We start from the raw sequence: 22,599 nt of genomic DNA, 5'->3' as shown, positions 1-22,599 counted from the left end.
AACCCAATTAAAAAAAACCCTAGTCCAGAAAGAGCAGTTATAAAAGCATCATCTTGAAAACCCTAATTTTAGTTCTCTGCCGTTCCACACGTTTGACCTCCAATTCCATTCCTGAGTGAGGAGAGAGATGACGACTCGATTGAAGAAGAACAGGAAGAAGAGAGGACACGTGTCAGCAGGACACGGTCGTATCGGAAAGCACAGAAAGCATCCAGGTGGACGTGGTAATGCCGGAGGTATGCACCACCACAGAATCCTGTTCGACAAGTACCATCCCGGTTACTTCGGCAAAGTCGGTATGCGTTACTTCCACAAACTCAGGAACAGGTTCCACTGCCCCATCGTCAACATCGACAAGCTTTGGTCAATGCTTCCTGAAGATGTCAAGGAGAAGGCTTCCAAGGAAGGCAAGGCTCCTGTCATTGATGTTACCCAGTTTGGTTACTTTAAGGTTCTTGGTAAGGGTGTTTTGCCTGATTCTCAGCCTATTGTTGTTAAGGCTAAGTTGATTTCTAAGATTGCTGAGAAGAAGATTAAGGAGAATGGCGGCGCTGTTCTTCTTACTGCTTAGCTTCTTTTTATCTTTTGTTTATGCAATTTTGTCATAGGAATGTTATCCAGGGTTTTAAATTTAGATCTGGAATTTGAGGACTCTTTTTGTTCTTGTTTCATATTCATTTAATGATATGAGCTATTATTTGACCATTTTTGTGATCATTACATGCTATGCTATGAAATTATTATTGTTTTTTTTATAGTGTTGATTGTGTATGAGTAATTTAGAACTGGTCGAAGGGTCTGTTAGGTTTGCCTTTTATGAAATTTGCAGTAATTCAATAAGTTGAAATGACAGGAAAAATAGGAACTTATTGTATTAATATTAATGGTTTCATATCCTTTTGATTTGTAAGGTTCATACTTGAGCTTCTCTGAGAATATTTGTTATTGATCTGAATAGACAGACTATAGGAGAGCTTAGGGGGGCTATGAATTCATGGTCAGTAAAATTGTCGTGGATATTGGATTGCATTGAGGGGCTACTCTGTTACTTTAGGAGACCTGAAGTAGTTTATTTTAATCTTGTGTTAAATTTCTCAAATGATCTGAAGCTGAACAGAGGCTGCATTTGGAGGGTTTTCCCCTTTTCTGCTTTTCTGTGTTTTGTGTTTTTGTGTGGTATAAGATGGCTGCTGCAAAGTATTGCGCATGTATGATATATTAGTGTTAAGGATAGTATTGATAAACACAGGTCCTGTTCTGAAATTAGACAATGTAAAAGTGAATGTACCCCTGTTCGTAATTAGTCCTAGTTTTTGGGATGCCTAGAATTAGTCTTAGATAATAAAATACGTTATACAGAGATCACCTGCTCATCCTAAGAAAATGGTGGAGCGGGTTGCAACACTTGCAAGCTACCGGTAGCTGTCTCTTAGAATTGCACCTAAGGGATTAGAACAGTGTAGCATTACATTCAGTTTCTTTACGTTTTGATGTCGTTTGGAATAGAAACAGAATGTGAGGCGGCGAGGGTTGTGGAAATGTGGACAAATAAGATATTTGGCTCCATTGGAGAAGAAATATGGAAATAATGGGGGTGATGAGAGAGATCAGAATACTACTGTCAACTTATTTTTCTTGTTTGTTCTTATCCATGGATGATGATGCTCTCGACTCTTAAAGCCTCAACTTCAAATCAATGCTACTAAATTTGATTGAATTTAACTACTACCTCCGTTAACTATTATTTGCAACAAAGGGATAAATTCACATGTCTTGATTTTGGAAGAAACTGAATATTAGCACTTTCATATGATTTCATGAAAATGGATAAAAGTTCAATTTGAAGACTCAGTTGTGGTGAAAATGCAAAACTTCTTGTTACAAATAAGCTTGGAATCCTATAATCAATTGAGTTTGGTACTCCCCTAGTAATATGTTCTCCCTATTATGAATAATTTAGTCTCACGGTAAGATTATAAATAGAAAGAACAATATGAAATGGACAGAGGACTAGTGAACTAATCACCTAAAGGCAACCTTATTATAGTAACATTTGGGAAAGAAAGTTATCCAAGGATGTCATGTTCTGGGGAATGAATATTGTTTGAGTATGAACTTCTAAATGAACTGTCTTACTCTTATGAATCTTATCAAAAACTATAACTTTTTAGTACTATCATTGTTAAATACTACGGAGTACCAAAGCTTCATTTCATTAGGGTTTGAGTAGCCATGAACACTCCTAAATGGCCAATTGGAGTGAGTTTTTAAGTGAAGTTCTAACTTTAGTTTAGTCAAAAATTAAAAAAGTTCTAACTTTAGTACTACTTTGTATTATATTATGAGTATAGGCCGCTCTACAACCAAGTTTAGTTTCGCCTTTATAATTAAATAAAGGCGATATTAAATATTCGACTAAAGTCCCAAGATAGGTTGAAATTTGGTGATGCTTAAGTAATGCATTTTCCTGAAAAATGGGCAATCAAATAATCTAAGCTAACTTAATCAATAATATAATTTCCATTCATTAACTAACAGACTGTCTGGTTGACTTGTGATTGCCTCCCTGTGGGTCAGTCCTTAGTAATTGCTCTTGGGAGATGCATATTCATCAGACAGACAGATTCAATGTTTTAAGCTTTGGACTATCAGAAATTTGAATTGCTGGATTTTCTCTAGTTATATGATTGTTACATGCTAAATTTCTTTCAGACAATGTTAAGTGACCAAACTATTGAATTATATTGTTTGATCGCGATCGAGAGCACTGTCAGCCAGAAATCAAAGCTTATTTTGTCTGTAGTTCGAGCACTTGCAATCGAAAGAAGAAATAAAAAAAAAACATATAGTACGAGGATCTCTTTCTTATTTTGTAGTATTGCATCTTTATTTGTTTTGGTTTCTGCATGATTTAAGTATATATGATTTGGTTGGTTTGCATGTATTATGTATAATACTAATTTATGTAGCCTTAGCTTGTAGGAATAGTATCTTAGTTGGACGAGCATGATCTGCAGTTGGTAGGCAAATAAACTAGTCATTCTTTTCACCTTTTTTTTCAAATACACGAGCAATACAAAAATTTCTCCACTCAACTCTTTCTTTAATAAAGCACATTTAACAGACAATGCCGGAAAGAGAAAAGAATAGGTGCTCTAAATTCAGCTGGAATATTCTAGGATTTGAGTTTTGACAACCAAAAGTTTCCAGATATTCAACTACACCCCTTTGAGCTTCTTGTTTTTCTGTACTGTGGAATTGTGGTGTTGGTCATGTTAATGTGGTTTAGAATTGATTTCAGCCAAGATTTTATACTGTTAAAGTGTTAACGACATCAACTTGTGCTGTGTTATATCCCTGGACCTTCTTCATGCAAGGGTAATTTGTGGCTTTTTGCAGTACTTAGTTGCCTTTGTATACATTACTATTACCCTGCTTGATGTTCCAATTAAGTATCAATGAATGGCGCAATGTAAGTCATGGTAGTGGTAGGTTTCTATCTGTGTTATTGTCCTTTGATTGACCTGGTGCAAACAAGTTCAATAAAAAAAAAAAAAAGGATAATATGCTCCATTTCAAGTTGCTAATTTGATCACTGTCAAAAAAAAAAGTTATTAATTTGATACAACTTGTAGCAAATTTGACCTGTTAAAACATACAAGTATGTAGTTATGTAACCACAAAGGCTAGTAGAGTAGATGAAACTGTTCTCGAATTCTGAGTATGTATAATAATTTCTAAACTTTGCCAACAATTGATTGATATCCTTGTACGTCGTACTAAACTAATACTTCCTCCGTTTTCTTTTAGATGCAACACACACTTTTTCAAGGTATTTAAGAAATGTGGGATTCACATGATATAATACACTTTATAATGGGATGAGTGGTTGTTAGGAGTGTAATTTAGTGGGCTATGTGCTTTAAATAAGGGAAATAGTATAGTTTTTCCCTAAAGTAACTTTCCTTTTATAGTGTGTTGCAAGTATTGTGACATTTCCTTTTTAGGGAAGTGTTGCAAGTAAAAGAAAACGGAGGAAGTACTATTCCTTAAATATATAAATATAGTCATTCCTTTTTATTAAGACTTTTATTGAATAAATCGGTATGCTTAGATAATTTATTAAAAACCACTTATAGAGACGACTTAAATAGAAATAATACAAAATAGCTTAAAGGATGAGGATATGTTGTAATAATTCTCCATTGGTAATTTTTGTTTTTTATTTTTCCACTAGGCTATAAATTCGTAGCCCCATAGGCTGGTTGGCATTACAATAATGCAATGTATATTTGTATGTAAAAGAAAAGAAGGATAAAAAGAAAAGTCGTAGGGTGATAAAAGTTGATGCAGTGAACCAGTGAGCAGTAGCCAAGCAGGATAACATAAAAATGTATCTTTTTATCTTGACTGTAATAACTAATAAAGTAATGTGACAATGATATTGTCCCATATTGATAATATATTTATCACCCGACTTTTTTCATGGAAGCTAATTTGCCATGTAGAGTTGTAGGACAATAATTTATTTATTTCTCTGTACTTTGTTTGATTAATTGCCTGCAAGTCTAGAACTGTACATATGGCTATCTCTTTCTTTAAAAAAAAAATGTTAGAGGGGTTATATAGATCTATGCATGCAATCCTTCTGCTATCTCTTTTTCATAAATGTTGAATTAAGTTCTCAACGGAATAACATTCATACTGATTTACGAATATGGGAGGACAAATCTATTTTAGAAGCGTTTTGGATCAACATTTAAATTGGTTCAGGCATGTTGGACAATCATTAATGTGCAGTGTTTCGCAACTTCGAAAATACGGGCGGTACTTATTGTTTCCAGTTTCCGAGCATTAGAGTGCGGAGATAAGCAAGGCTAGAATTGCAGGACTATGTATTTTACGGGGTATACCGTACTACCAGTACTTAAAGTCAAGAGGAAATGCCTTATACTAGTATAAAAATTGTAGGTGTTAGGGAAGGTAGCAGCAACTACTGGTATAATTGTAAGATGCATCAAAAATAAGCTGTATTGAACTGGCAAGCTAAGGCCCATGTCATCAGAATCTTCCGTCTAGGAGCCTATAACTTTGTCCAACCATTTTCATTTATTTACGAGTGGTTTTTAAGTTAAGTGGTGGGTGATGCCTTTAATTTAAATATAACAAATTATAAGCAAGGTCAATATTATGGCAGATTTAGAGCCACATAAAAAATGAAAACTTGGGGGTGAATGTTGATGTTTAACAAAGTTAAATTATTCAACTTCTGAATTTTGTTTTAAAGTACTAACTACTATGTAGATTATGGAGTATGTAAGATCATATTGTTGCTGTATTTTGGCATATATATGTATATATATTACAAAAACTATACTGTAGTCAACATAAAACAAGATATTTCCAAAATTTTGGCGTCTGCTATCAATATCTTAAACTAGAAAATAAATTGTCGCACACCTAATTTTCTCCCATTTTCCGTTGATGTGTCAAATTTCTAATGGTATTGTATGTAGGGTCAACATACAATGGTTGTATGTGTATCAGCTCTCGTGAAATACTAAGGGGTCGTTTGGTTCATTAGGGAAGTGAAAATTCCCATGGAATTACAATTTGTAGGAATTAAATTCTTTTGTCAAAATCATGGGACATCATGAAATTTGTTTGGTTAAAAATGGAGGAAGTAAATTCCCATAGGAATTGTAACTTACCAAAGGGGGATTGGGTAAGTTAATTCCCATGTTTTGAGGGAAGTCAAAATTCCCATGAATTGGCATTGTCCCCATTTTTACTTTTTTGTGTCAACCAAACAAGAAGTCTAAAATGAAATTTATGAAAATTTTGAATGCCCACAAGATATTAAGCCAACCAAACAACACCTAATTCCAATGCATAAGCTCTATCTTATAATGTTTGCCTAACAAAAAAAAAAAAAAAAGATTACATGCATGTGTATTGTATAATTATTTGAAGTACTCCGTATAATGTAACAGCAGCATCTTATGACTTTATAATAATGGCAGAGTGAGGTATTTTAAATTTAAACAAAAGGATTTGACCCGCACTTTGCTTGTTTTATTCATCAACTTCTTTGCACCTTTTCCAGTTTCATCACTCAGTACTCACCCACCCTTTGCCTTATTATACTTGTTTTTTTTTTTTTCTTTTTATTAATTTTAATTTTGAAGCTGTTATATATTTGGAGCTTTCCTTCACTTCACAATACTCTCATAACTAATAATATTAAGGGCAAAGCCTAACTTCAGAAACTCACCTCTTAACCTTATTAACCCAAAAAGGTTATTGTGGTAGTTTCTGTTTGGTGGCACTTGCTCTATTCATTCATTCTCTAATCACTACATTAATATACCCTTAAATCAGCTGCTTAATATAATTTCTGTTCTTGGTTTCCTCTTCATATTCAAGATTTCTTCTGCTAATATTTTGTATTTTTTTTTTTTTGGGCATTACATTCAAGATTTGAGTGAAAAGGAAGGGGGGTCTCAGTTTACTTAAATTGCAAATCTTGGAAAATCATGTAAATTATTACAGGCATTTGAATCAGTTGACTATTGTTAACTTTGTTATTTGGAGTATATTTTGGATCCACTTTGTATGCTCTAATTGCAAAAGGAAAAAAGGTTAGATCTTGAACAAAAATGGAGGAGACATTTATACCATTCCAAGGAATCAAAAATGATCTTAAAGGAAGATTGTTGTGTTACAAGCAGGACTGGACTAGTGGATTCAAAGCAGGATACAGGTATTTTTTTATATGCAGATTCTTCTGCTCATTACATTCTGTTTAATTTCAGTTTGTTTGACTCCTTTTTGTTTTTATTAAATAAATTCAGGATATTAGCTCCTACCACATATATTTTCTTTGCTTCTGCAATTCCAGTCATTTCCTTTGGGGAGCAGCTTGATAGAGAAACAGGTATTCATTCTTCTTAAATTTACTAAACTGTAAAAATAATTAAATAAATAAATTCAGGTTGACTATTGAATGAGAGAATTCATAAAATTAAAATATGAATTGTAGATGGAGTTCTAACAGCTGTGCAAACATTAGTATCAACTGCACTTTGTGGCATTATTCACTCTATTATTGGTGGTCAACCATTGCTGATCCTAGGAGTTGCAGAACCAACAGTAATTATGTACCAATTCATGTTTAAGTTTGCTAAAGACCGCCCCGAATTGGGTCGGAATCTCTTCTTAGCTTGGGCTGGATGGTGAGCTTCTAACTCCTGAATAATTGATTATGTAGTTAGGAGTAATTGTACGTTTTGAATGACTGTCAATTATGTTACAGGGTCTGTGTGTGGACATCGCTCTTGTTGTTCTCTATGGCTATCTTAGGGGCTTGCTCCATCATCAATCGGTTCACCCGTTTGGCCGGCGAATTGTTTGGCCTTCTCATAGCCATGCTCTTCATGCAGCAAGCCATTAAGGTCACTAATTTTGCATATACTACTGCTTTTTCTGTTATACTGCTTTACACTTTATTGATTTATAACTTAACTTTTGTGGTCCAAAACTTCCACTTCAATGGGCCTATAATCACATATGGAAATACAATTTAAGTTTTTTAATTTCTTTCTATTAATTGTATACAAACACCAACCTCCTTACATATTTAATCTTGCTATATGCTAAGGTGGGGTTTGGAGATGTTCAGATTATTTGTGAAAATTCTGTCTACCACTTTTTACTGATAGTTAAGTTTGTGGTGAACGCTTTTTAATGGTTTAGGGACTAGTGGATGAGTTCTACATACCTAGGAGGGAAGATCCGAATGCAACTCAGTTCCTTCCTTCATGGAGATTTGCAAATGGAATGTTTGCTTTGGTCCTGTCTTTTGGACTTATAATCACTGCACTACGAAGCAGAAAGGCAAGATCATGGCGCTATGGGTCAGGTAAAACCATGGTATTCTCAGCTTGAATATGTTAAATCAGATAACCATGTGTTGTCTTTCATTGATGTTTTAAAGTGGAGCATGATACCAAATCTTTCAAAAGTTAATGGTTCTAGTGTTCTACTCCCTTCTATCTACCAGGTTGGCTCCGAAGTTTGATAGCAGACTATGGTGTCCCGCTTATGGTTCTAGTATGGACAGCTACTTCCTACATACCATCCAAAAGTGTTCCACAAGGGATACCAAGACGCCTCTTCAGCCCAAACCCATGGTCTCCTGGCGCGTATGAGAATTGGACTGTTATCAAGGTAAGTGCAAATATAGATTTCTTGTTTCATAATTCTAGTAAGATCCGGACTACAATATTATTGGATTTAAACCCTAAGTTACTAGTGCTTGGTGTAACAGGATATGCTTGATGTTCCTGTTTTATACATATTCGGAGCTATTGTCCCAGCAACAATGATTGCAGTGCTCTATTATTTTGATCACAGTGTGGCATCTCAACTTGCTCAGCAGAAAGAGTTTAATTTGAGGAAACCCCCTTCCTTCCACTACGATTTGCTCCTTTTGGGATTCATGGTAACTACTTGACAACACTTTTGGCTTCTTTTAGCTCCTCTACAGTATTTCTCTTCTAATTCAAGTATTAAGCTATGACTTCCCTCTTTCCTTGCAGACATTGTTATGTGGTCTTATTGGAATTCCTCCAGCAAATGGTGTCATCCCTCAGTCTCCTATGCATACAAAAAGTCTAGCTACCCTTAAGCACCAGCTACTTCGTAACAGAATTGTTCAAGCTGCGAAAAGAAGCATAGGGATGAATGCAAGTTTAGGGCAGCTGTATGGCAATATGCAAGAAGCTTACCAACAGATGCAGACCCCTCTCATCTATCAGCAGCCTTCAGCTCAAGTTCAAGTATAACTTCTAAGCTCTTTACCTAGTTATTTGCATTTAGTTCAAGATAACATGAAGCTTAATTGAGTGAATTTCATTCTTTGATCAGGGTCTGAAGGAATTAAAAGATTCAACTATTCAAGCAGCAGCAAGCATGGGAAATATCGATGCTCCTGTGGATGAGAGTGTGTTCGATGTTGAGAAGGAAATAGATGAGTTGTTACCTGTTGAGGTTAAAGAGCAGCGTGTCAGTAACCTGTTACAATCCATTATGGTTGGTGGATGTGTTGCAGCCATGCCTGTACTTAAAATGATCCCAACCTCGGTACTTTGGGGCTACTTTGCTTTCATGGCCATTGAAAGCTTACCAGGCAACCAGTTCTGGGAAAGGATTCTGCTGCTCTTCACAGCACCAAGCAGAAGATACAAGTAAGTTACTTTGCTTCTCAATTCCTTTTCCCTTCCAGTATAAAGACTGGTTAACTAATTCTTGTCCCTAATTATATGTCCTAAATGCAGGGTTCTTGAAGATTATCATGCAACTTTTGTGGAAACAGTTCCTTTCAAGTCTATTGCCCTTTTCACCATTTTCCAAACATTATATTTGCTCGTCTGCTTTGGAATTACATGGATCCCAATTGCAGGGGTTTTGTTTCCTCTTATGATTATGCTTTTGGTTCCTGTGAGACAATACATTCTTCCTAAGTTTTTCAAAGGAGTACACCTTCAAGATTTGGATGCCGCGGAATTTGAGGAGTCACCAGCTCTGGCATTCGATCTTACAACGGTATAATCACTCAAAACACTCCTTTTTAAAATAATCATACTCAATTATATTGTTTATAATATATAGCATTAGTTGATGTATATTCTAAATATTAGTATATAAATTCTGATGCTGATATTGATTGCTGAAACAGGAACATGAATTGGCCTCAGGGGCTACACTTGCTGGAGATGGTGAGATATTGGACGAAATGGTGACTAGAAGCCGAGGTGAGGTCAGGCATATATGCAATCCAAAGGTAACAAGCTCAACAACAACACCGTCAAGAGAGGTGAGAGGCATTCAGAGCCCTCATCTTTCATCATACAGTCCTCGATTACACATAAGTCCGCGATCTGGTAGGAACGTACCTTTTAGTCCAAGGTCTGCAGAAACTCAACCCTCAAAACTAGGAAAGAGTCCTGGACCTTCAACAGAATCAACTTCAAAGTAACAGCTTCAAGTTTTGTATTTGTAATTTATTGTTAACTTCAGCTCTTTGTATGGAAGTGTTAGGTCTGCCTGTTGCAATAGTGGTGTTTGTATTAATCAAATCAAAGTGTATAATTTTGGTGGCGCTGCTTTCATAAAGCTTGCAGCTTTTTCTCCACATGATAATTCCAGCAAATACTGGGAATATTATAGTAATTCTTGACCTGTATAATAATATCAATATGAATGTCTGATCAAAATCTAAAGACTTGATTCTATTGAGCAAAGCTTCATATTGAACTCTAAATCTTCTGAGTGTGCAGCCCCACCCCCTCAGAAAGGAAAACCTCAGTTATCAATAAGCAACTCGATTATGAAGATGCTGATTACATCAGAACGGAGTGTTGGCCTCTCTATAAATTGCCTTGTTATTTTATTCTTCTCAATTAAGAAAAAGTAAATAAGAATATATTCCAACAGAAGTTATTGAGGGATTTGGATCGGATTTGACTTTCATTGCTTGTCGTACGGGGTATGTTCCCTCATATTATGGGCATTCCATTTAAATAAGGAGAATAAACTAGAGACTAGAATCAATCCCAGTGACTTAAAACTCCATCGATACGTTACAACAACTAAGCTACATATATAACGTGTTCATAATCGTTACTAAGCCCAACTAAGTATTATATATATTTGTCCTGGAAGAAATTAAAGAAAGAATGATAGAAAGAGAAGTAACCCAGGGCATGGCCACCAACAAGCTTTATCTTTTAAACGACGTGCGCGATCTGAGTGTGAGCTAGCTACCAACGTCAATCTATCATCTATGAGCTAGTCTGAACAAAACAAAGCAATTGGTTTCTCTTTTTTTGGTATTCATTGCAGCTTATTTTGGCTATTTGCTTTCATCCACTATCCACTCTCCCTCATTCCAAATGACACTATCATATGAAATCCAAGCATGATATATTACTCATTTAACACAACTGTATCAAAATTTCCGAGTACTCCAGGCTAGTTAATGTGATGGCTGATGAGTGACAAAGTATCTGAACACTAAAAACAGTAAAGTGTGACAATTATTACTGGATGAAGGGGGAAATCCAAACTTCTTCTCAGACAATCTGAACTTGGGTCTTGAATAATGTAGAGGATGAAGGGGAAGCTAAATTATGAAAAGTTTTGATACCAAAGTTTGTATAATAGCAGATGATATGATAGTGAAGTTTTTTCATGTCAGTAATTGTCCAACCTAGGTTTAGTTTTCTATTTTCATTTTCTCAATGATAATATGATATGGGTTCAAATAGTCCAAGAGCAAAGCCACCAGAAAGATTACTGTATGGTAACTCTCAACTGAAAAATGAAGTGTCATGACACAAGGAAAGGCATTCACGTAAAGAGGTAATTCGGATACTCAATATCCAGCCTTTGATTGACGTTATTTTTCGGATACTCAATATCCAGCCTTTGATTGACGTTATTTTGCTCCTACTTACAGAAAAAGGTTGTATACATCATACTTGAGTCATTTTTTTCACCTTAAAAGGTTCTTGTTTAAGGAAAACTAAAATTGCAGATTATGATTAATTAAGTTAGATAAAATAACATTAAGTTCAGTCATGGATCAGTTCGAAACAAAAACTAATACATACATAATGCACTTCCATGTATAAGAAAGATGAGTTAAGATGGAACCTTACCATCTTTCTACACATGATCTGTCTCTGCTCTAGATTCTCCTTGAATTATGTTAAGGATAAATTGAAATACACTTCATAATTGAGTATGTTTGTATATTCTACTTTTAGCATACGGCGAGGACGATCATAGCAGGTAAGAAGGGAATCAATTATACCAAACCAAAATAATGCAGATGAGGACAAGCTTGAAAGTTGAAAGTGATAACTCTCTTAAAGGCTAAAACATCCCACAAGTTTTGTTGGATTCATTGGTGGTAGTCCATTAGTAGTCTGATTCCATCATTGAGTTTACTAATCATAATCATAAGACCATTAAAATGTGACAACAGCAAGTTAGTAATAAAGTATGCAAAATTTTCTAATGCAGAAAGTGTGTATAATGCATTTATTATGAATGATGGCCTAAATTTTGTGTCCTTTATTATCAGTATGATTGCCTCAGCCTTGTGGGGCTTCCCTTCTTTTGATTCTCTCTTTTGCAATTACTTTGATAAGTCACCTTAAACAAATTAATCTCTATTTGTTAAATCTAATCATTAGTTTACTACTTTTTTGATATTCTAGTGTCTCAGTCTGGCTGTCAGAATTATTTGGCTATCTGCTTGTGCTAGGTTCTTGTAATTTTCTTCCCTCCGCATTCAGAAGAACAAAAGAACCTTCCTATTATTAGAAAAAGGATTGTAGATTCTGTGATTATACAATTACTAGGTTGTTTGTAAGCTATGAAGCTCTCTGAAAAGATTGTTTGATGTCAATTTTTCTAACATACTTAAACCATAAGTTGCGGGGATAGCTCAGTTGGGACTTGGGAGAGCGTCAGACTGAAGATCTGAAGGTCGCGTGTTCGATCCACGCTAACCGCATTTTCTATCTACCTTTTTATTCTAATCCGTTGTTAGGTTTAATTATTGTTCTATTACTTTTTGTATGAGATTCCAATGTCTGTCTATCAGCATTATTTGGATTTTGCTGGTTTTTGGAGGTTTGCTCATTCTGTATTCAGGAATGTTGAAGGACCATTGAATTATTTTATTTTTTTTTGTGTTAAAGGCCTTTCCATATAATAAAATAGATACAGTAAGTGTTGATCCTTTGATTCTCCTTCACGAACTTGTTTGCAAGCTACGTAGCTTTCAAAATTATGTCTTTTGTCAAGTATTTAACACATTGTAACCTCAATAGCTCAGTTGGGAGAGCGTCAGACTGAAGATCTGAAGGTCGCGTGTTCGATCCACGCTCACCGCACTCTAGTTACTCTTTTTTGCTCTTCACTGAGACAATGACTACATATTGATCTTTCCGACTAATTTACCCTTCAATTGTTTTCCTATTTTAAATGCAATCTACAAATTTGAGATCTGCTTACAAAGTCAAGGTTTGATGTAGAGGAGTTATCCTAAACATCTCACTTTCAAGTTTACTGCATCCATGTGGCTGTTTACATCTAATGCATTATTTTATAATTCATACTAGACTTTCAAAGTTGTGCGTATGTAAGGAACCGATTTTAATATTTGTTTAATTTTTATCTCAGCTTATTTTGAGGATCAAGGAGAAGATAAACTATCTTTAATTGAGCCAAAATTTAAATACAATTACTAATGGTTGTATTTTCAATTTGTAATGTTTCTCTATTGCTTTTCGAGATAAAAATTATGTCCTCTTGCCAAATTGCTGTATTTTGGAAAATAAAATAAAAATTGACCAAGAAAAGAAATAAAAAGAGAGGATTAAAGATGCTAAGCCTGAGAATAAGTGACTCGCTGGAATAATGATGGAGATTCGGATGATGAGTGCAATGTGGTGTTGGATGAGCATACTGCTGCTGCTGCTGTTACTAACACTCTCAAATGGTGTAGAAGGTACTGGACGTCTGAAGAGGCCCCTTGTTGTTAATTTTGGAGACTCGAATTCAGATACTGGAGGGGTGCTAGCTGGTACTGGACTTCCCATTGGCCTGCCGAATGGTATTACATTCTTCCACAGGGGCACAGGCCGATTAGGCGATGGTCGTCTTATAATTGACTTCTTCTGTGAGTAAACTTTATACCATCGTTGGGAGTGTTATTTTTCTATGTTTGAAAAAATCTAATTCATTGTCTGGCAGGTGAGCACCTGAAGTTGAACTACCTGAGCCCATACTTGGATTCACTGTCACCAAATTTTACCAGCGGTGTTAACTTTGCTGTCTCGGGTGCAACCCTGCTGCCAAAGTTTGTTCCTTTTGCTTTGAGTGTCCAAGTTCGTCAGTTCATTCACTTCAAAAATCGATCACTTGAGCTCCTTTCACTTGGTAAATTAGTAGTATTAACTTACATAACAAGTCCATAATTCTTGAATGAAGCCTATTATATGTATATGGTCTAGAAACTGATGACTTACATTATATGCAGGATCCAGGGACTTGATCGACGAAGAAGGGTTCCGCAGAGCACTTTATACGATTGACATTGGACAAAATGATCTTCTATTGGCCCTTTATGCATCAAATATAACATATGATCCTGTTGCTCAAAAAATCCCATCCTTTCTTGAAGAAATTAGGTTGGCTGTGCAGGTAAGCTCTCAACTTGTGCATTTAGATTCTGGACTACATTCAGGTTCATTGTTAGGTGATTGCTAAAATAATTACAGACAGTACCAATATGGTGGGAGAAAATTTTGGATCCATAACACAGGGCCCTTAGGCTGTCAACCCAAAGAACTTGCCCTGCATCCCCACAAAAGCAGTGACCTTGATCGCGTGGGATGTCTTCGTGTACATAACCGAGTTGCAAAAACCTTCAATAAGGGGCTCCGCACACTGTCTGAGGATCTAAGATCGGTGTACAAGGATGCTGTCATTGTTTATGTTGATGTATATTCTGTCAAATACAGTCTCTCTGCCAACCCTGAAAAATATGGTAATAACTTTCTGAGCTCTCTTAAAGCTTATGTTTATTATTACTGGTAACAAAATAAATAAAATAAAGAAGCCCTCTTTATATATTATTATGACTATTTAGGGGTAAGGTTGTGCCCCAGCGAGATTAATTTTGAGTTATTGCTGTTGTTTAATCATTCTTGTTTATTTCTCAATTAAATTTAAGTTAAAAATGTGGTGTATTGTTCTAGGATTCAAAAACCCATTTGCAGCTTGCTGTGGTCATGGGGCTCCATACTTCTACGACAGAAACGCAACATGTGGGCAGCCAGGTTACAGCATATGCAGCAATGTATCACAGTCCATAGTTTGGGATGGAGTTCATTATACTGAAGCTGCTAATTGTGTAGTAGCTGCAAGAATACAGTCAGGAGTTTATTCTAGCCCGAAAAGTAAGCTTGAGCAATTCTGGAACTAACCCCTGATTTGCACTAATATAGGCTATTACTAGAGTGAGTACATTGAATGTTTGCTTAATCATTTCTTGAAGTGGGATTGAGCAGGAAATTTAAAGAAAAACTTTGTAGTTTGGAATGTTTGCTTCATTCTTTCTGTTTCGGATGAAAACAATGGGGCCTTGCCGAAGGCCCGCTGAAGTGGCTGAAGACTGGTCCGGTCCAATTGATGCTGGGCCGAAGGTTTCCTGCACAACTAAAACACGTAAACTGGCCTCGGGGGTGGATCCGAGGAAGACCCCTCCGATGCCGAAGTCAAACAGTGTTTAGAGAGAGAAAGATATGCAAGAGATTTAATGCTTGAGGCTTTGTTGTGTTGTAATGTATAAATGAATGAATTGAAGGCTTTTATACCTTTGCACATGATGAGGGGAGAGCAATTGGGCCTTTAAATAGTCATGGGCTGACCATGGCAATTCGGACCAAAAGACTCTTGGTTGACTTGGCTTAATTGGAGGCTCGGGCCTTGACCTTGGAATATGAAGTCATTTAGTGATCAGGCCCAATAAGATAATTGGACCCAAATACATGACTAGGCCCAATTAGATAAATTGGACCCAAACACTTTCTTTGACCCAATCAAGGTTGAAAGACCAGAATTTGCATAGTAATAATACTTGCTTCCTGGCTGTGAATTACTTCACAGGAATAACTTTCGTTGTAGCTTAGATAAATAGTCAAAAATCCTGCAGGGGAAATAAGAACCAGAAATCAGGAACAGACTAGTGGAACCCAATTGATCGCAACATGTGACGTTTCATTTACGCTTTAATCTGTCAATGATTAAGGTTCAATCAGAGGTTTATAAACCATGTAAAAACATTAGATGGAAGAGTTATGGACGAAAGAAATTAGGAATACAATAGGATGTGTGGACCATGGGAGAGGAAGAAGATCAACCATTAAATTTTCTTTTTGTTGCTGTTGATGAAGCCCTTAATCTAAAGCAAAGCCACCAGACAAAATCATTGCATGACAATTATTAATAATGGAGGAATTTTAAGCATAAAAAGTATCGAGTTTTTGAAGGAGAACACATAATTCAATAGAGGCGATTAAGGTAACAGTATGAGTAATTAAAAACCAAATTGAAGCTAGCTACCTACTAATAAAAGAAGTGAAGTTGACATGCATACATAAATATATCTTTTGACTTTTATCAAAGTGCCACCTGCCCATATCAATCCAATCATTATATTAAACTGCTTAACGTATGTATTACTTTGGTTACTTGTCAAACTATTTCTTAATCATCTTCATCTTGTTTTATTTGTAGCTAATTATGCTCAACAACACATCTATGAAATCCTGCACATGTCCATTTCATCCTTGGATTGCGTCTAAGATCTGTTTCATTCCTGTATGCATTTAGTCTACTGATATCGTGTTTAACGTTACTTGAACTACTTGGATACTCATGTTAGCCCTTAGACGGGCATGGTATGACAAGTGCTCATATCAATGTCAAACTCAACGAGGATACTTGGGATAAATTGAAAAGTACAATTAAATATAGATCATACAATAATCATCCCTTGGCAGTTGATTAAACAGGAACGTGTCAATTAAGTTTGGAGTATGTAGTCAGCATTATTCCCTTAAAGTCTTATCAATAACTATAAATCCTACTCAAAACAAAAGGGAGAGTGTGATTATAATTAGATAACAGAAAGAATGATCTTATACTAGCTTAGCCAAGGTGACAGCATAATGAAGAAAAAGAAGCTTTAATTCAGTGAAAAGTTGTGGTTAGAATTTGTTAGTGTTGTAATTCATGATGCTTCATGGCCTACGATCTCAATTACAGCCAACAAGGTCACTGATTTTAAATTTTGGATTTATATTTGAAATGTACATTTCACATAGCCTTTGACCTATGGATTGATGCTTCATTTTGATTGAAAATACTTTGGTGGATGGAAATAACTTTAATTTGGTCCTCCCATAATAATTTCGCGATCTTTGTCGGACTTCTTCCTTTTTTTTTGGGGGGGGGGGGGGGGCATGCAACTCCAAAAGATGAATAAATATGCATATTAATTTATACATGAATTGAAAGGTATTATTTGGAATGTGAGAAGGAATTTGACATACAAGTTGACTCTATTTATACTATTTTAATCAAGGGATGAGAAAGTTAACTGACTTCTTACCTCTTAGAAGAAAAAACATATAACATCACCATTCTTAATCTATGGCCCCTCTCAATCTCTCATATGCCTAAATTGATCCTAGTGCGTGAGCTTTACTTTGATGAATAGCAAAGTCTAGTATGCGTGAAAAACATGGTCATCCGTTCTAGCGCTTACAATTAACATTCAAGCAAATAATTTAACACTACACACCCGCCTAATAGAAATTTTCTACACTATAATTAATAAATTAATAACAATTAGTCAAATATGTAATAGAGTAGTCTTTATATACTAGTGTGAATTGACATCAAGTAACTCATAAAACACACATAATAATCAAAGGTGCATGTACCATTTTATAGCACTTACTCTTAAATGTACTGCACCCACCACTCCTACTGCTTGCAAATAACTTCAAACACTTGGTGATCAATTTCAAATTTACTTAAGCTCATCTTTAATAGTATGAGTAATACAATTTGGTAGTCTTTATCTCTAATTCTGTATCCTTAATCCCTATGTCTCTTCCATCTTCTTTAATAAGCGTGCTAAAAGATAATGTTAAAGTGTTTGCACATTAGAAAACAAAGTTCTTCTTTGAATTTTGTATTAAGTGCTTACCGTTTTTGAAAGAGCATTAAGTGTTTATTTGGTTAACAATGAAACATATAGAAAGTGGAAGTTTCTAAAAAGTGGAGAAACTGGTATTTTTGTTGACAAAATTACAAAATGATGTATTTCTAAGGTTTTTTTGAGTAAACGAAACTTTTCATGACGCGTTGTTATTCGAGTGATTAACCAAATAAAGTTTGTTTGTAACTGTCTTGAAAATGGGACTAAATAGTGTCAATTGAATTTTTAATACAGGAAGAGTGTTTTAAACCAATTGGGCTCGCTAAAAATAAGTCTATAAGATTGAAAGTTGTGTACCAGTTATAGCTCAGACTTCAGACTAGCACATGAACAGGCCTTAAAGGGACAGGTTACCCATTGGTTACTCTTTTAGGTTTAGTTTCACTTCAAACTTAAAAGTATTACAGAGTACTACAACGAACTATTCTGAATCTAGCTAGTCTTATGACAATCTAGGTTGGCCCTTTTTACAGGGCCCAATCAGTCCAGATTACTCGCAACTTAGAGGTATTATTTGTGAGATATAAAATATTCCAAAGTTGCGAGTAATTTGGACCATAGGTAGTATTTTGTTTTTACGGGACCTTATACTTATACTTAATTAAAACGCACTCCCTCCAATTTTTTTTATGGAGCCTTTTTTTTTTTTAAAAGTATCCCATTTTCATACTTGGATATGGCTAGGAACAAAAAAAATATGAAAAAGCTAGGGAGATAGATTTAAATAGAGGCCACAAGGTATAATATGAAAGGAAAAAATGTTACATGTATAAAATAATAAAAGGATCAAATGGAAGAGAGAGAAATAATACAGTAATGTGAATAGGGTTTCTAAATTTAGTGATAAGACACTTAAATAAAAATAGAGGGAGCATGGTAGTAGTTCCCCTCAAAAAAAAAAGAAAGGAGTATAGTAATAGTAAATTGGCTTATCTCATCATTTTTAACATTTTTAATTTGACTTAATTTATTCAGAAAATAGTGTTAATAAGATGAACAAAACATGACCTTAATATCAAAAATAGAAAATAATTTTTTATTTTGGATAAAATATACGCTTACTACTGTTAGTGGACCATCTCAACCAAAAGGTTAAACTGATGGTTGAGCCCTAGGAATATGTTTTATACTCTATCAACTACTCAGTATTTTTTTATACTTGCAACCCACCTTTTTGACACAATATTTGAAGAAGTGATTATATTAAGTAATTAGACGAATTAAGCTAGCCGAGTATAAAATTTGAAGAGTGACCTCATCACTTTCTTCTTATTGTAAATTATGTCAATTAATTTGTCCATTTATCTGGTCTTCTTCCTAAATTATGTCAATTAATTTGTCCATTTATCTGGTCTTCTTCCTTAAAGCACGTACTAAAATGGTGTGTTGCAACTTGCAACTAAAAAAAAAAAAAAAAAACAGAAGAAGTCCTTGATACTCGTATAACGTTAACATGCTTATTTCCAAAGAGAAATTAATACTGATAACAAGGCATAGGGACCAAACAGTAAGAGAGCGTACGTGGCAATCATATTCAACAACTTGGCAATTGCATTTTTCGCAGTGAAATGAAGTAACAATGACAGAGATGGGGAATCCTAAGCTGTGTATCTCTTTAATTTCTACCAAGTACGAGTATACAAATTATAATCAACCATTTATTTATTACTCCACAGACCACAACCAGTTGTTATATATGCGGAGTGTTTTATTTGGATATGTACACTACGCATTGAAAGCTTTTACATCCAATGTTTTAAATCAAACATTTCAATCCTACCTAATAGTCATAGCAGTAATTCATTACCAACAGTTAACTCAAGTTTGGCCTTTAACTAAAACTAGCACAATGCCAAATTGTTGTAATTTATGGGTATAGCTTTGGTCCTTCGGAAGATGATTAGGATTATCGAGTAAATCATATTTCTTTAACATCGGAAAATAGAATGAAATTGAGTCTGATTGCACATGGGAGAATGAATCAGAAGGTTCACTTGAACCATAGAAAGAACAGTTAACTGGTAATACAATATTGATATTAAAAAAGAAAGGAACTAAACAACCACAATTCATACGGAATACTCCGTAATCAACATTGATCCATTATCCAACCTTACGCGGTATCCCAAAGACGATCTTCAACCTTAAAATCTAATTTTAAAATTTAAAAAAAAAAAAAAAAAAAAGGCCTAATTAATCCTAAATCTAATTAAGGATTAAAGTAATTGGTTAAATCAGAGGGTAAGATTGAGGTCCAATCTGGGACTTGAATATTTATAGTGATCAGCGGCGGTGATCTCACCATCATCGTCATCATTGACGTCATCCATCTTCCTCTTCTTGTTCAAATTGATGATATTATAATCATGAAATTTGGATTTATCTGGATGAGGTTGCAGAAAATCAATTGCAGATTTTTGAGAAGAAATGACCACCTGATCTCGATCACTCTCCTGATGATGTCGAAAATCCTCCCATTTGAAGTAAGGCATCCAGGTCGTCTGAGTATCTGTACCAGATCCTTTACAATTATAATTTAAATTCACATCATTCTTCTTCTTCGTCTCATTATTATTATTATAATTGCCATTTAATTGAGGTTGATTTTGATGACGATTTCGCGCTTCATTGAATCTTCTAATCAATTCGTAAAACTTGTCCATCTTCTTTTCTTCTTCATCGTCGTATTCAAATTCCTCTGCTGCTGCTGTTGATGTTGCTCTTTCCTTCTCCATTTCTGATTTTTGAGAATACCAAACTTTGTTTTGGGTTTTCAAAAAAGGATTTTTGTTAGACTTCCACAAAGACGATTCTGGGGTGGTCTTTATAAATAGTTGTAAGGAGGAGTTCTTGTTTTTATACTACGGGGTATTTTGGTTTCGGTCAACCTAAAAGAATATTGAATACTACCTGTAACTTGTGGAAGACTAGTAGGTGGGTCCGTAAGGGTGGTAATTAGGTCGATTGGATTATCTCCAAACAATTTCAATTCTTAGGAATTTCAAATTTTCATGTCTTTATTTGTCAACCAAATAACGTCTAAATTTACGTCAAACATCATGTAGCTTCAATTGGGTTTTACCTCGTTTAAGTTCATTTTATTATCATGTTTGTAGAAAAAAAATTAAAAAGCGAGGGATGGGAATAAGATGTTAAGGATTGATGAATTCTAATTTCTAGCTAATGTTTGTTTAAGGGATGATGATATGGATAAAACAATTCGTCTTCTGCGCGAACTTCTCGTTTTTCCTTAAACGGGGTCTTTTTTTTTTCTTTTTGACTCGTGATCGGTTGATCCAATCATGATATTGAAGGATGAGACCTTTTCTTGAAAAAATATGTATCAAGAATAGGCATTCTTTTTCATCTTTGTACCGGGTATATTGAACAACAACCCAATCTCGATCAAATTAAGAGTGAATCGATCAAATCATTCCAATCGGATACCATTGATCGTCACCTTGTTCCTACCTACAACAAATGGATCCATCGAGCGAAGTCTTGGTTCCTTATCCCTTCATTTTTATACTTAGGGGATGGTATTTTAAAGAAAAAACGGAATAAAAACAACCACCTCATCCAAACATTGTGTTTGGATAAAGAGAGGAAAAGAGGAAGTATGAGGGGAGGAGAAGGGATGGAAGGGAAGAGAAAGGAAAGCTAGGAAATAATGATGAATTTTCCTTTTAAATCTCTCTATAGATAACTTTTCTACAACTTAGAGCTTAATCTCTTCAGATTATTTTTTGTTCGGTTCAGCTCTAATAAGTTCAGTTCTTAATTTCCTTCTCTCATAAAATATTCATTTCAGTTCTATTCAGTTCAGCTCCAATAAGTTCAGTTCAGTCAATCAGAAAAGACCCTTAATCCCTTCATATATCTTCCCTTCAATCCTTTTTCTTCCTTATTTGTTATCCAAAAGAATAATATTTAACCCTTTTCATTTATTTTCCCTTCGCTTATCTTTATTTCCTTCAATCTAAATATGTTTTTTATACTCTATCAAAATTAATGAAATAGAAAGAGTAAGGCGATAATAAGAAAGTTAAGGTTTGTTTACTTCAACTTAATTTTAGTTCAGTTTAGCTCCGATTAGTTCAGTTTAGTTCAATAAATGTGAATAGACCCTTAATAAGGGTAAATTACTGTTGTATCACTTACCTCAAGGTTAGTTTCAATACATATCAAATACAAGATAATAATAATTATTATATTTATTACAGTATTATTATTCCATCAATTAATTTATTACCCTTATTCTACCTTTTTATACCTATCTCTCATGTCATATACGTGTGAATTACTCCAATATTTAAAACTGAATTGATGGTACAATAAAATCTTATTAAGTACAGTACAACAAAGCCGAAAATATTATTGGGCTATAGCCTAGGGTCCTAGGCCTATAGCCAAGTTCCAAAATACAGCAATCACTTGAGTACAATTGAATCGTTCACAAATTAAATCACACAATAATTAACCTCATACATCTATGTAGTTTTAAAAATAGAAATAAAAAATGTATTCCGTACTTTATAAAAAATGCTCCTTCATCTGTACATGAATGAAGTACATAAGTATGTTATTTACTTTAATTTATTTTATTCGTTTGATAAGTTTTTTGCTTTAGACGGTTCTGTAGGTGACGTGGTATACAACAAGAATAATGACGTCAGGTAGAGCGAGAGGATGATCACAAAGAGTGAATCATTAAAAAGAAAAATCAGTAT

General features: G+C 34.7%; 3 protein-coding genes across 3 annotated transcripts; all 3 read left to right on the top strand.

Moving 5' to 3' along the window:
- The first annotated feature begins 15 nt into the window (after positions 1-15).
- On the top strand, positions 16-705 carry LOC110732975 (60S ribosomal protein L27a-3-like). Its single transcript, XM_021912972.1, has one exon. It carries the CDS (start codon positions 128-130, stop codon positions 569-571), a length of 444 nt encoding a protein of 147 aa, XP_021768664.1. The 5' UTR covers positions 16-127; the 3' UTR covers positions 572-705.
- A 5,456-nt stretch (positions 706-6,161) lies between these two features.
- LOC110732974 (boron transporter 1-like) lies at positions 6,162-10,172 on the top strand. The gene is made up of 11 exons (XM_021912971.1): positions 6,162-6,763; positions 6,855-6,937; positions 7,043-7,235; positions 7,316-7,454; positions 7,756-7,921; positions 8,063-8,229; positions 8,330-8,503; positions 8,601-8,840; positions 8,929-9,248; positions 9,339-9,606; positions 9,740-10,172. Exons 1-11 carry the CDS (start codon positions 6,660-6,662, stop codon positions 10,037-10,039), a joined length of 2,154 nt encoding a protein of 717 aa, XP_021768663.1. The 5' UTR covers positions 6,162-6,659; the 3' UTR covers positions 10,040-10,172.
- Positions 10,173-11,120: 948 nt separating this feature from the next.
- Positions 11,121-15,180, top strand: LOC110732973 (GDSL esterase/lipase At3g62280-like). Its single transcript, XM_021912970.1, has 5 exons — positions 11,121-13,756; positions 13,831-14,016; positions 14,117-14,295; positions 14,362-14,626; positions 14,838-15,180. The coding sequence occupies exons 1-5, from the start codon at positions 13,495-13,497 to the stop codon at positions 15,062-15,064; spliced, it is 1,119 nt and encodes a 372-aa protein (XP_021768662.1). The 5' UTR covers positions 11,121-13,494; the 3' UTR covers positions 15,065-15,180.
- Positions 15,181-22,599: the final 7,419 nt, after the last annotated feature.

Source organism: Chenopodium quinoa, unplaced genomic scaffold (assembly GCF_001683475.1).
Source record: "Chenopodium quinoa cultivar QQ74 unplaced genomic scaffold, ASM168347v1, whole genome shotgun sequence".
In the NCBI taxonomy this organism is placed as follows: domain Eukaryota; kingdom Viridiplantae; phylum Streptophyta; class Magnoliopsida; order Caryophyllales; family Amaranthaceae; genus Chenopodium; species Chenopodium quinoa.
The sequence above is the reverse complement of the archived record's forward strand: the minus strand, read 5'-3'. Positions and strand labels throughout refer to the sequence as shown.

Coding starts and splice junctions, on each gene's coding strand:
- LOC110732975 (XM_021912972.1), top strand. CDS start 128: ATGACGACTCGATTGAAGAAGAACAGGAAGAAGAGAGGACACGTGTCA.
- LOC110732974 (XM_021912971.1), top strand. CDS start 6,660: ATGGAGGAGACATTTATACCATTCCAAGGAATCAAAAATGATCTTAAA. Junction 6,764..6,854: donor GGATTCAAAGCAGGATACAG/GTATTTTTTTAT, acceptor AAATAAATTCAG/GATATTAGCTCCTACCACAT. Junction 8,504..8,600: donor TGCTCCTTTTGGGATTCATG/GTAACTACTTGA, acceptor CTTTCCTTGCAG/ACATTGTTATGTGGTCTTAT.
- LOC110732973 (XM_021912970.1), top strand. CDS start 13,495: ATGATGGAGATTCGGATGATGAGTGCAATGTGGTGTTGGATGAGCATA. Junction 13,757..13,830: donor TCTTATAATTGACTTCTTCT/GTGAGTAAACTT, acceptor ATTGTCTGGCAG/GTGAGCACCTGAAGTTGAAC. Junction 14,627..14,837: donor TGCCAACCCTGAAAAATATG/GTAATAACTTTC, acceptor GTATTGTTCTAG/GATTCAAAAACCCATTTGCA.